The sequence below is a fragment of the Melopsittacus undulatus genome, chromosome 22, assembly GCF_012275295.1.
Source record: "Melopsittacus undulatus isolate bMelUnd1 chromosome 22, bMelUnd1.mat.Z, whole genome shotgun sequence".
Classification (NCBI taxonomy): domain Eukaryota; kingdom Metazoa; phylum Chordata; class Aves; order Psittaciformes; family Psittaculidae; genus Melopsittacus; species Melopsittacus undulatus.
Genome location: NC_047548.1, coordinates 741,870 through 756,194, shown reverse-complemented (window position 1 = coordinate 756,194; position 14,325 = coordinate 741,870). Strand labels below are relative to the sequence as shown.

At 54.5% G+C, this 14,325-nt stretch overlaps 1 protein-coding gene across 1 annotated transcript; it reads left to right on the top strand.

The window, feature by feature from the left end:
- The first annotated feature begins 165 nt into the window (after positions 1-165).
- RELA (RELA proto-oncogene, NF-kB subunit) lies at positions 166-12,579 on the top strand. The gene is made up of 10 exons (XM_034071863.1): positions 166-175; positions 1,558-1,709; positions 2,383-2,511; positions 3,448-3,596; positions 3,849-3,940; positions 5,290-5,421; positions 8,038-8,142; positions 9,756-9,968; positions 12,069-12,149; positions 12,425-12,579. The coding sequence occupies exons 1-10, from the start codon at positions 166-168 to the stop codon at positions 12,577-12,579; spliced, it is 1,218 nt and encodes a 405-aa protein (XP_033927754.1).
- Positions 12,580-14,325: the final 1,746 nt, after the last annotated feature.

The following is a 14,325-nucleotide window of genomic DNA, read 5'->3' as shown; positions in this document are numbered from 1 at the left end:
GTTTTTTCCCCCTTTAGCCGCGTTTTCCCCCTTTTCCCGCGTTTTCCCCCCCTTTTCCCGCGTTTTTTCCCCCTTTTCCCGCGTTCTCTTCCCCTTTTCCCGCGTTTTTCCCCCATTTTCCCGCGTTTTCCCCCATTTTCCCGCGTTTTCCCCCCTTTTCCCGCCATGGAGGACGGTGAGTGCCCCTCCCCCCCCCCCCCACGTTCCCCCAATGACGTCAGACGCAGCCGGAGAGGGAATAGAGGGGTCCGGGGGTGTCAGTGGTCACGTGACAGCCGCTGTCATGTGACCCCTTCCCTGTTCCCCACAGTGACCCCCCCGGAGCTCCTCCCCTTCCTCCTCAAGCAGGACTGGGGGGGGGGATGGTGAGTGCGGGGGGGTCATGGGGGGGTCAAGCGGGGATCATGGGGGGTCAAACGGAGGTCATGGGAGGGGTCAACGGGGGTCATGGGGGGGTCAAATGGGGGTCATGGGGTGGGTCAAGCAGGGGTCATGGGGGGGTCAAATGGGGTCATGGGGGTCAAACGGGGGTCATGGAGTGTCAAATGGGGTTAATGGGGGGCAAATGGGGTTAATGGGGGTCAAGGGTGGGCGTGAGGGGGTCAAATGGGGGTCAAACGGGGGTCATGGGGGGGTCAAGTGGGAGTCATGGGGGTCAAGTGGGGGTCATAGGGGGGGCAAGTGGGGGTCATGGGGGGTCCAGTGGGGGTCATGCTGGGTCAAGTGGGGGTCATGGGGGTTAAGCGGGGGTCAAGTTGGGGTCATGGGAGGGGTCAAATGGGGGTCATGGGGGGTCAAATCTGGTTAATGGGAGTCAAGGGTGGGGCATTGGGGGTAGAAAAGGGGTTTTGGGGAGGTCAAAGGTGGCAAGGAGGGGTCACGGGGGGGTTCAAAGGGGATTAATGGAGTCAGGAGGGGGTCAATGGGGGCCGTGGGGGGGGGCATCAGTGGGGAGCAAGGGGAGGTTTGGGGTTCAAGGGGGTTCAATGGGGATGTTTGGGGATCAATGGGATTTAATGGGGATCAATGGGGTTTCAGTGGGTTCAATGGGGATCAATGTGGATAAATGAGGTTCAATGGGGGGGTCAGTTGGGATCAGTGGGGTTCAATGGGGGGGTCAATGGGGATCAATGGTGTTCAATGTGGGGTTCCATGGGGATAAATGGGGTTCAGTGAGGATCAATGGGGGGGTCAGTTGGGATCAATGTGGTTCAATGGGGGCGTCAGTTGGGATCAGTGGGGATCAATGGGTTTCAGTGGTGTTCAATGGGGGTTTAATTGGGGTCAGTTGGGATCAATGGCTTTCAATGGGTGTCAATGGGGATCAGTGGGTTTCAATGGGGGGTTCCATGGGGGTCAGTGGTGTTCAGTGGTGTTCAATGGGGATCAATGGGTTTCAATGGGTTTCAATGGGTTTCAATGGTTTTCAATGGGGGATCAATGGTGTTCAATGGGTTTCAATGGGTCTCAATGGGTTCCATGGGTTTCAATGGGGATCAATGGGGGGTTCCATAGGGATCAATGAGTTTCAATGGTGTCTCCCTGTGTCTCCCTCAGCTCCCCCAGGTCCCCCCCAGCCCTCAGTGGAGCTCCTGGAGCAGCCTCGTTCCCGAGGGCTCCGGTTCCGGTACCGGTGTGAGGGTCGGTCAGCAGGGAGCATCCCTGGGGAGCACAGCACAGACAGCGCGCGCACGCACCCCACCATCCGCGTGAGTGTACCAGTATAAACCAGTATAGACCAGTATGCACCAGTACACACCATCCGCGTGAGTGCACCAGTATAAACCAGTATAGACCAGTATGCACCAGTACACACCATCCGCGTGAGTGCACCAGTATAAACCAGTATAGACCAGTATGCACCAGTACACACCATCCGCGTGAGTGTACCAGTATAGACCAGTATAGACCAGTATGCACCAGTACACACCATCTGCGTGAGTGCACCAGTATAGACCAGTATAGACCAGTATGCACCAGTACACACCATCCGCGTGAGTGTACCAGTATAGACCAGTATGCACCAGTACACACCATCCGCGTGAGTGTACCAGTATAGACCAGTATAGACCAGTATGCACCAGTACACACCATCCGCGTGAGTGTACCAGTATAGACCAGTATAGACCAGTATGCACCAGTACACACCATCCGCGTGAGTGTACCAGTAGAAACCAGTATAAGCCAGTATAGACCAGTATAGACCAGTATAAACCAGTATAGACCAATATAAACCAGTATAAACCAGTATAGACCAGTACACACCATCCGCGTGAGTGCACCAGTATAAACCAGTATAGACCAGTATAAACCAGTATAGACCAATATAAACCAGTATAAACCAGTATAGACCAGTACACACCATCCGCGTGAGTGCACCAGTATAAACCAGTATACACCAGTATAAACCTGTATAGACCAGTACACACCATCCGCTGTGAGGGACGGTCAGCTGGGAGCATCCCTGGGGAGCACAGCACAGACAGCACGCGCACGCACCCCACCATCCGCGTGAGTGTACCAGTATAAACCAGTATACACCAGTATAAACCAGTATAAACCAGTATAAACCAGTATACACCAGTACACACCATCCGCTGTGAGGGTTGCTCAGCTGGGAGCATCCCTGGGGAACACAGCACAGACAGCGCGCGCACGCACCCCACCATCCGCGTGCGTGCACCAGTATAAACCAGTATAGACCAGTATAAACCAGTATAAACCAGTATAGACCAGTATAAACCAGTATAGACCAGTATACACCATCCGCGTGAGTGCACCAGTATAAACCAGTATAAACCAGCACAGACCAGACCAGTATAGATCAGTATAGACCAGTACATACCACTACATACCAGTACACACCAGTACAGACCAGTATAGACCAGACCAGTATAGACCCATACAGACTAGTATAGATCAGTATAGACCAATGTAAACCATTTCAGACCAGGCTAGTATAAACCAGACTAGATCAGTATGAACTAGTAGAAACCAGTATAAACTACTATAGACCAGTATAAACTGCTACAAATCAGACCAGTACAGATCAGTATAGACCAGTATAAACCAGTACAGACCAGATCTGTACAGAACAGTATAAGCCAGTATAGATTAGTACAGACCAGTATAAACCAGTACAGACCAGTATAAACCAGTATAGATCAGTGTAAACCAGTATAGATCAGTGTAAACTGCTATAGACCAGATCAGTATAGACTAGTATAAACCAGTACAGACTAGACCAGTATAAATCAGCCCAGACCGGTATAGACCAGTACAGACCATTACAACCCAGAATAAACCAGTATAGATCAGTATAGACTATTACAAATCAGTATAGACCAGACCACTCCAAACCAGTCCACACCAGTCTAAACCAGTTTAAACCAGTCCAAACCAGTCTAAACCAGTTTAAACCAGTCTAACCCAGTGCTTCCCCCGCAGGTGAACAACTACCGAGGCCCCAGCCGGGTTCGGGTGTCGCTGGTGACCAAGGACCCCCCCCACCGGCCCCACCCCCACGAGCTCGTGGGCCGGGACTGCCACGATGGTTACTATGAGGCTGAGCTGCCCCCCGAGCGCAGCGTGCACAGGTGTGGGGCTGACCCCTAAGTGTGGGGCTGACCCCCAAGTGTGGGGCTGGGACCCCAAGTGTGGGGCTGGGACCCATAAGTGTGGGGCTGACCCCTAAGTGTGGGGCTGGGACCCATAGGTGTGGGGCTGACCCCCAAGTGTGGGGCTGGGACCCCAAGTGTGGGGCTGGGACCCATAAGTGTAGGGCTGGACCCCCAAGTGTGGGGCTGGGACCCTCCCCCCATCTATGGGGTGACCCCATTTCCATTCAGCTTCCAGAACCTGGGAATTCAGTGCGTGAAGAAGAGGGAGCTGGAGGCAGCTGTGGCCGAGCGCATCCGCACCAACAACAACCCCTTCAATGGTACTGGTTTGAACTGGTTTGTACTGGGTTGGACTGGTTTGTACTGGGTTGGACTGGGGTTGGATTGGTTTGAGCTGGGGTTGGACTGGTTTGTGTTGGGGTTGGACTGGTTTGAGCTGGGGTTGGACTGGGGTTGGACTGGTTTGAGCTGGGGTTGGACTGGGTTGGACTGGTTTGTGCTGGGTTTGGACTGTGGTTGGACTGGTTTGTACTGGTTTGGACTGGGTTGGACTGGTTTGTACTGGGTTGGACTGGTTTGTGCTGGGGTTGTACTGGGTTGAACTGGTTTGTACTGGGATTGGACTGGTTTATACTGGGGTTGGACTGGTTTGAGCTGGGGTTGGACTGGTTTGAGCTGTGGTTGGACTGGTTTGTACTGGGTTGGACTGGTTTGGACTGGGGTTGGACTGGTATGAGCTGGGGTTGGACTGGTTTGTACTGGGGTTGGACTGGTTTGAGCTGGGGTTGGACTGGTTTGTACTGGGTTGGACTGGTTTGAGCTGGGGTTGGACTGGTTTGAGCTGGGGGGTTGGACTGGTTTGTACTGGGTTGGACTGGTTTGTACTGGGGTTGGACTGGTTTGTACTGGGGTTGGACTGGTTTGTGCTGGGGTTGAACTGGTTTGTGCTGGGGTTGGACTGGTTTGTGCTGGGATTGGACTGGTTTGTGCTGGGGTTGGACTGGTTTGTGCTGGGGTTGAACTGGTTTGTGCTGGGATTGGACTGGTTTGTACTGGGTTGGACTGGTTTGAGCTGGGGTTGGACTGGTTTGCGCTGGGGGGAGGCTGGAGGGGCCTGGGGGTTCCAGCCTGGTCCATTCCAGTCCCTAATGGTCCGAACTGGTCCATACCAGTATGTACTGGTCTATTCCAGTGTGAACTGATCCATTCCAGTGTGAGCTGGTCCATACCACTGGTTTATACTGGTTTACACTGGTTTACAGTGATTAACACTGGTCTCTACTGATTAACACTGATTTATACTAGTTAACCCTGATTTATACTGGTTAACATTGGTTAACGCTGGTTTATACTGGTTAACATTGGTTTATACTGGTCTATAGTGGTTAACACTGATTTATAGTGGTTAACACTGGTTTATACTAGTTAATACTGGTCTATCCTGGTTAACACTGATCTATACTGGTTAACACTAGTTTATATGGTTAACACTAGTTTATATGGTTAACACTGATTAACACTGGTTTATACTGGTCTATACTGGTTCACACTGGTTGACACTGGTGTGTACTGGTTAACACTGATTAACACTGTTTTATACTGGTCTATACTGGTTAACACTGGTGTGTACTGGTTGACACTGGTTTATACTGGTTTATACTGGTTTCAGTGCCGGCCGAGCAGCGGGGGGGGGAGTACGACCTGAGCTCTGTGCGTCTCTGCTTCCAGGTGTGGGTGAGGGGCACAGGGGGGGGGTGGCTGCCCCTCCCCCCCCTCCTGTCCCAGCCCATCTATGACAACCGTGAGTCACCCAGTGACCCCCCAGAGACCCCAGTGACCCCTATGGGAACCCAGTGACCCCAATGGGACCCCAGTGACCCCAATGGGACCCCAGTGACCCCTATGGGACCCCAGTGACCCCAATGGGAACCCAATGACCCCAATGGGACCCCAATGACCCCAGTGGGAACCCAATGACCCCAATGGGACCCCATTGACCCCAATGGGAACCCAATGACCCCAATGGGACCCCAGTGACCCCAATGGGAACCCAGTGACCCCAATGGGAACCCAAATACCCCAATGGGACCCTAAATACCCCAATGGGAACCCATTGACCCCAATGGGACCCCAGTGACCCCAATGGGACCCCAGTGACCCCAATGGAACCCAATGACCCCAATGGGAGCCCAATGACCCCAATGGGAACCCAGTGACCCCAATGGGACCCCACTGACCCCAATGGGAACCCAATGACCCCAATGGGAACCCAGTGACCCCAATGGGACCCCACTGACCCCAATGGGAACCCAATGACCCCAATGGGAACCCATTGACCCCAATGGGACCCCAATGACCCCAATGGGAACCCATTGACCCCAATGGGAACCCAATGACCCCTATGGGAACCCAATGACCCCAATGGGACTCCAATGGGAACCCAGTGACCCCAATGGGAACCCAGTGACCCCAATGGGAACCCAATGACCCCTATGGGAACCCAATGACCCCAATGGGACCCCAATGGGAACCCAGTGACCCCAATGGGACCCCAGTGACCCCAATGGGACCCAATGACCCCAATGGGAACCCAATGACCCCAATGGGACCCCAGTGACCCCAATGGGACCCCATTGACCCCAATGGGACCCCAGTGACCCCAGTGGGAACCCAGTGACCCCAATGGGACCCCAATGACCCCAATGGGACCCCAATGGGAACCCAGTGACCCCAATGGGAACCCAGTGACCCCAATGGGACCCCAATGACCCCAGTGGGAACCCAGTGACCCCAATGGGACCCCAATGACCCCTATGGGACCCCAGATACCCCAATGGGACCCCAATGACCCCAATGGGAACCCAATGACCCCAATGGGAACCCAGTGACCCCAATGGGACCCCACTGACCCCAATGGGAACCCAATGACCCCAATGGGACTCCAATGGGAACCCAGTGACCCCAATGGGAACCCAGTGACCCCAATGGGAACCCAATGACCCCTATGGGAACCCAATGACCCCAATGGGACCCCAATGGGAACCCAGTGACCCCAATGGGACCCCAGTGACCCCAATGGGACCCCAATGACCCCAATGGGAACCCAATGACCCCAATGGGACCCCAGTGACCCCAATGGGACCCCATTGACCCCAATGGGACCCCAGTGACCCCAGTGGGAACCCAGTGACCCCAATGGGACCCCAATGACCCCAATGGGACCCCAATGGGAACCCAGTGACCCCAATGGGAACCCAGTGACCCCAATGGGACCCCAATGACCCCAGTGGGAACCCAGTGACCCCAATGGGACCCCAATGACCCCTATGGGACCCCAGATACCCCAATGGGACCCCAATGACCCCAATGGGAACCCAATGACCCCAATGGGAACCCAGTGACCCCAATGGGACCCCACTGACCCCAATGGGAACCCAATGACCCCAATGGGAACCCAGTGACCCCAATGGGACCCCAGTGACACCAATGGGACCCCAATGACCCCAATGGGAACCCATTGACCCCTATGGGACCCCAGTGACCCCAATGGGACCCCAAATACCCCAATGGGACCCCAATGACCCCAGTGGGACCCTAAATACCCCCCCCAGAGACCCCAATTACCCCCCCATGTGACCCTATGGGACCTCCATGTGACCCTATGGGACCCCCATGTGACCCTATGTGACCCCATGTGACACTATGGGACCCCCATGTGACCCTGTGGGACCCCCATGTGACCCTATGGGACCCCCATGTGACCCTATGTGACCCCATGTGACCCTATGGGACCTCCATGTGACCCTATGGGACCTCCATGTGACCCCCAAATCCCCCCCATGTGACCCTATGGGACCCCATGTGACCCCCAAATCCCCCCCATGTGACCCTATGGGACCTCCATGTGACCCCCAAATCCCCCCCATGTGACCCTATGGGACCTCCATGTGACCCTATGGGACCCCCATGTAACCCTATGTGACCCCCATGTGACCCCAAATCCCCCCCCCCCACGTGACCCCCAAATCCCCCCCATGTGACCCCATGGGACCCCATGTGACCCTATGTGACCCCATGTGACCCTATGGGACCCTCATGTGACCCTATGTGACCCCATGTGACCCTATGGGACCCCATGTGACCCTATGGGACCCCCATGTGACCCTATGGGACCCCATGTGAGCCTATGGGACCTCCATGTGACCCCATGTGACCCTATGGGACCCCATGTGACCCTATGGGACCCCCATGTGACCCTATGAGACCTCCATGTGACCCCCAAATCCCCCCCCATGTGACCCTATGTGACCCCATGTGACCCCAAATCCCCCCCCATGTGACCCCATGTGACCCTATGTGACCCCACGTGACCCTGTGTGACCCCACGTGACCCCATGTGACCCCATGTGACCCCCAGGAGCCCCCAGTGCAGCCGAGCTCCGGATCTGCCGCGTGAACAGGAACTGTGGGAGCTGCCGAGGGGGAGACGAGATCTTCTTGTTGTGTGACAAGGTGCAGAAAGGTGAGTGTGAAACACCCAAAAACAGCCGAAATCAGCCCAAAAACAGCCCAAAAACACCCTGAAACACAGGAAATCAGCCCAAAAACACCCAAAAACACCCAGAAACACCCAAAAACACCCCAAAAACACCCTGAAACACAGGAAATCAGCCCAAAAACACCCCAAAAACACCCCAAAAACACACCAAAAACACATGAAATCAGCCCAAAAACACACGAAATCAGCACAAAAACACCCTGAAACACCCAAAATCACCCCAAAAACACACAAAAACAGCAAAAATCACCCCAAAAACACACGAAATCAGCCCAAAAACAGCCAAAAACACACAAAATCACCCAAAATCAACCCAAAATCACCCCAAAATCACTCCAAAACAGCCCCAAAACACACAAAATCATCCCAAAATCACCCTGAAACACTTAAAATCACTCCAAAATCACCATGAAACAGCCCAAAAACACCCAAAATCACCCCAAAACAGCATCGGAACACCCAAAAACAACCAAAATCACCCCAAAATTACCCAAAATCACTCCAAAAACACCCCAAAATCACACTGATACAGCCCAAAATCACCGCAAAACAGCCCAAAAAACACCCAAAATCACCCCAAAACAGCACCAGAACACCCAAAAACAACCAAAATCACCCAAAATCACTCCAAAATCATGCAAAATCACCCGAAACAGCCCAAAATCACTCAAAGTCACCCCAAAACAGCCCAAAATCACCCCAAAATTACCCAAAATCACCCCAAAACAACCAAAATCACCCCAAAACACTCCAAAAACACCTCGAAACAGCCCAAAATCACCCTGAAACACCCAAAATAACCCCAAAATCCCCCCAAAACATCCCAAATCACCCCAAAATGCCTGAAACAACCCAAAATCACCCCAAAATCTCCCAAAAATCACCCCGAAACACCCCAAAACAGCCCAAAATCACCCCAAATCACCATGAAACAGCCCAAAAACACCCCAAAATCACCCCAAAATCACCCCAAAACAGCCCAAATCACCCCAAAACGCCTGAAACAACCCAAAATCACCCCAAAACAGCCCAAAATCACCCCAAAACACCCAAAATCACCTAAAATCACCATGAAACAGCCCAAAACAACCAAAAACAGCCCAAAAATCACTCAAAATCACCCCAAAATCACCCAAAATCACCCTGAAATCACCCTGAAACAGCCCAAAATCACCCCAAAATCACTGCAAAACAGGCCAAAAACACCCAAAATCACCCAAAATAACCCCAAAATCACACTGAAACACTGAAAATCACCCTGAAACACCCAAAATCACCATGAAACAGCCCAAAATCACCCCATAATCATCCGAAACAGCCCAAAATAACCCCAAAATCACCCCAAAACATCCCAAATCACCCCAAAACGCCTGAAACAGCCCAAAATCTCCCAAAAATCACCCAAAATTACCCCCAAATCACCCCAAAATCACCATGAAACAGCCCGAAAACACCCCAAAACAACTAAAAACAGCCCAAAATCTCCCAAAAATCACCCAAAATTACCCCAAAATGCCCCCAAAACACCCCAAAACAGCCCAAATACCCCCCCAAAATCACCCTCTATCCCCCCCCAGAGGACATCGAGGTTCGGTTCTGGGCCGAGGGCTGGGAGGCTCGCGGCTCCTTCGCCCAGGCTGACGTGCACAGACAAGTGGCCATCGTGTTCCGGACTCCAGCATTCCAGGATCCGGGAATCCGGCAGCCCCACAGCGTCCACATGGAGCTGCAGCGGCCGTCAGACAGGCAGCGCAGCCAGCCCATGGAGTTCCGGTACCTGCCGCATCAGGGTATGGGATATAGTGTATGGGATATGGGATATGGGATATGGGATACAGGGATACAGGGATACAGGATATGGGATGTGGGATGTGGGATCACATGGAGCTGCAGCGGCCGTCAGACAGGCAGCGCAGCCAGCCCATGGAGTTCCGGTACCTGCCGCATCAGGGTATGGGATATGGGATACAGGGATATGGGATACAGGATACAGGATACAGGGATATGGGATATGGGATATGGGATACAGGGATACAGGATACAGGGATATGGGATACAGGGATACAGGATACAGGGATACAGGATACAGGATACAGGGATATGGGATACAGGGATACAGGGATACAGGATATGGGATGCAGGGATGCAGGGATACAGGATACAGGGATACAGGGATATGGGATACAGGGATATGGGATGTGGGATACAGGGATACGGGATACAGGGATACAGGATACAGGGATATGGGATACAGGGATACAGGATACAGGGATACAGGGATACAGGATACAGGGATATGGGATACAGGGATACAGGATATGGGATGTGGGATGTGGATATAGGATAGGGTTATAGATACAGGATAGAGATAGGGATACGGGATACAGATATAGAATATGGATATAGGATAGGGATATAGGTATGGGATAGTCTCTCACTGGTCTCTCACTGGTGTTAGTGGTCTTTTACTGGTCTGTTACTGGTGTTACTGGTCTGTTACTGCTCTGTTACTGGTGTTACTGGTCTGTTACTGGTGTTACTGGTGTGTTACTGGTGTTACCGGTCTGTTACCAGTCTGTTACTGGTGTTACTGGTGTGTTACCAGTCTGTCACTGGTCTGTTACTGGTGTTACTGGTGTGTTACCAGTCTGTCACTGGTCTGTTACTGGTGTTACTGGTGTGTTACTGGTCTGTTACTGGTCTGTTACTGGTGTCACTGGTCTGTTACTGGTGTTACTGGTCTGTAACTGGTCTGTTACTGGTTTCTCACTGGTTTGTCACTGGTGTTACTGGTGTCACTGGTGTGTTACTGGTGTTACTGGTGTTACTGGTGTTACTGGTGTCACTGGTGTTACTGGTGTTACTGGTGTCACTGGTGTTACTGGTGTGTTCCCGGTCTGTTACTGGTGTTACTGGTGTCACTGGTGTTACTGGTGTGTTACTGGTGTTACTGGTGTCACTGGTGTGTTACCGGTCTGTTACTGGTGTCACTGGTGTGTTACTGGTGTTACTGGTGTTACTGGTGTGTTACCGGTCTGTTACTGGTGTCACTGGTGTTACTCGTGTCACTGGTGTGTTACTGGTGTTACTGGTGTTACTGGTGTGTTACCGGTCTGTTACTGGTGTCACTGGTGTTACTGGTGTGTTACTGGTGTTACTAGTGTGTTACTGGTGTTACTGGTGTTACTGGTGTCACTGGTGTTACTCGTGTCACTGGTGTGTTACCAGTCTGTTACTGGTGTGTTACTGGTGTTACTGGTGTTACTGGTGTCACTGGTGTGTTACCGGTCTGTCACTGGTGTTACTGGTGTTACTGGTGTCACTGGTGTTACTGGTGTCACTGGTGTTACTGGTGTCACTGGTGTTACTGGTGTGTTACTGGTGTTACCGGTCTGTCACTGGTGTTACTGGTGTTACTGGTGTTACTGGTGTGTTACTGGTGTCACTGGTGTGTTACTGGTGTCACTGGTGTCACTGGTGTTACTGGTGTTACTGGTGTCACTGGTGTGTTACTGGTGTCACTGGTGTTACTGGTGTCACTGGTGTCACTGGTGTTACTGGTGTCACTGGTGTGTTACTGGTGTTACTGGTGTTACTGGTGTCACTGGTGTTACTGGTGTCACTGGTGTCACTGGTGTTACTGGTGTCACTGGTGTGTTACTGGTGTCACTGGTGTCACTGGTGTTACTGGTGTTACTGGTGTCACTGGTGTGTTACTGGTGTCACTGGTGTTACTGGTGTCACTGGTGTCACTGGTGTTACTGGTGTCACTGGTGTGTTACTGGTGTTACTGGTGTCACTGGTGTGTTACTGGTGTTACTGGTGTTACTGGTGTCACTGGTGTGTTACTGGTGTTACTGGTGTTACTGGTGTCACTGGTCTCTCCGCAGGGGACCTGCAGTGCATTGAGGACAAGCGCAAGCGCACTCGGGACACCTTCCGCTCCTTCGTGCAGCGCAGCCCAATGCCCGGTAGGGGGCGCAGGGGGCAATGGGGGGGGGGTAATGGGGTCCTGGGGGGGTATTTGGGGTCCCAGGGGGGTATTTGGGGTCCCGGGGGGGGGTATTGGGGCTAATTGGGGGGGGTATTGGGCCCATGGGGGGGTATTTGGGGTCCCAGGGGGTATTTGGGTCCCTGGGGGGGGTATTTAGGGCCCATTAGGGTATTTAGGTTCCATGGGGGGTATATGGGGTCCGGGGGGGGTGTCTCTGATGTTCTCTCCCTCTCTCTCCCCCCCCCCCCCCAGGTCTCGCCCCCCCCGAGCCCCGCCCCCCCCGGCGCTTTGCGGTGCCCTCCCGGCCCTGCCCAGCCCCACAGCCCCCCCCGGCCATGGGTGAGCAACTGGGGGGGACTGGGGTTACTGGGAGCCACTGGGAGCTATTGGGGTGCTACTGGGAGTGAATGGGGGGCTACTGGGAGTGACTGAGGGCTACTGGGAGCTATTGGAGGGCTACTGGGAGTGACTGGGAGCTATTGGGGAGCTACTGGGAGTGACTGTGGGCTACTGGGAGTTACTGGGAGTGACTGGGGGGGTACTGGGGTTACTGGGAGCTATTGGGGGACTACTGGGAGTGACTGTGGGCTACTGGGGAGCTACTGGGAGTGACTGGGGTGCTACTGGGAGTGACTGGGAGCTATTGGGGGGCTACTGGGAGCTATTGGGGGGCTACTGGGAGTGACTGGGGGCTACTGGGAGTGACTGGGAGCTATTGGAGGGCTACTGGGAGCTATTTGGGGGCTACTGGGAGTGACTGAGAGCTATTGGGGAGCTACTGGGAGTGACTGGGAGCTATTGGGGAGCTACTGGGAGTGACTGGGAGCTATTGGAGGGCTACTGGGAGCTATTGGAGGACTACTGGGAGCTATTGGGGGGCTACTGGGAGTGACTGGGAGCTATTGGGGAGCTACTGGGAGTGACTGGGAGCTATTGGGGAGCTACTGGGAGCTATTGGGGAGCTACTGGAAGTGACTGGGAGCTATTGGGGGGCTACTGGGAGCTATTGGGGTCCTACTGGGAGTGACTGGGTGCTACTGGGAGCTATTGGGAGGCTACTGGGATTCACTGTGATCTCTCTGTCTCCCCCCCCCCTCCTCTCCGCAGCCCCCCCCCCTCCATGTTTCAGTGTCCCGGGGGGGGGTCAGTGGGTTCCGCTCCCCCCCCCGCCCCCCCCCCCGCAGCCGAGCCCTTGGCCGAGGCCCTCCTGCAGCTGCAGGTGGCTGAGGACGGTTCCATTGCGGACCCGGGGGGGGGGGGGGACGGGGACGGATCCGCCTTGGACCTGGGGCTGTTCCTGGGGGACCCGCACATCCCCCCCCCTGGAAACCATCAACGCTGCGGACGTACAGCGGCTGTTGGGCCCCCCCGAGACCCCCCCGCCCCCTTTTGGGGACCCCCCATTGCCTTTGGGGGGGGGGGGGAGGGGACCCCCCCCCATTCCCCCCCCCATTCCCCCCCCCCTCCTCCATGCTGATGTCCTATCCCGAAGCCATCACTCGCCTTGTGCAGGGGGGGGGGGCTGATGGGGGGGGGGGGGAGGGGAGGGGGGGTGGGGGAGGGGAGGGGGGGCCGGATTCGGGGGGGGGGGGGGGGGGGGAGGGGTACCCCGAGGACTCGTTGGCCTCATTGGGGGACTTGGACTTCAGTGCCTTGCTCAGCCAGTTTCCCCTCTACCTAACTGGGAGGCACTGGGAGCTACTGGGAGGGTGGGGGGCGGACTGGGGGACTATGGGGAGGGTTTTAGGGGGGCAGTGAGGTTACTGGAGGGCTACTGGGGGTAACTGGGAGTGACTGGGGGCTATTGGGGGTACTGGGAAAGGTGGGGGGGGTCACTGGGGGCTATTGGGAGGGGTGTGGATGGGACTGAGCAGTCCCAGTATAGAACTGGGAGTCACTGGGAAGCAACCAAGTGCCTACTGGGGGGGGGGGGCTGGTCTGGGAGCTACTGGGGACCATGGGGCTGCATAGTGGGAGCTACTGGGGGTCACTGGGAGTCCTCAGCCCCCCCCATCACCAGCATTAACTCCCCCCCCCCCATCCAAAGTGCCTTATGGGGGGGGGATTAAACCCCTCCCACTTTACCCCCCCCAATCACCCCAATAAATGGTCTGACCCAGCTTTGTTGGGGGCGTGGCTTAAATAGGGGGCGT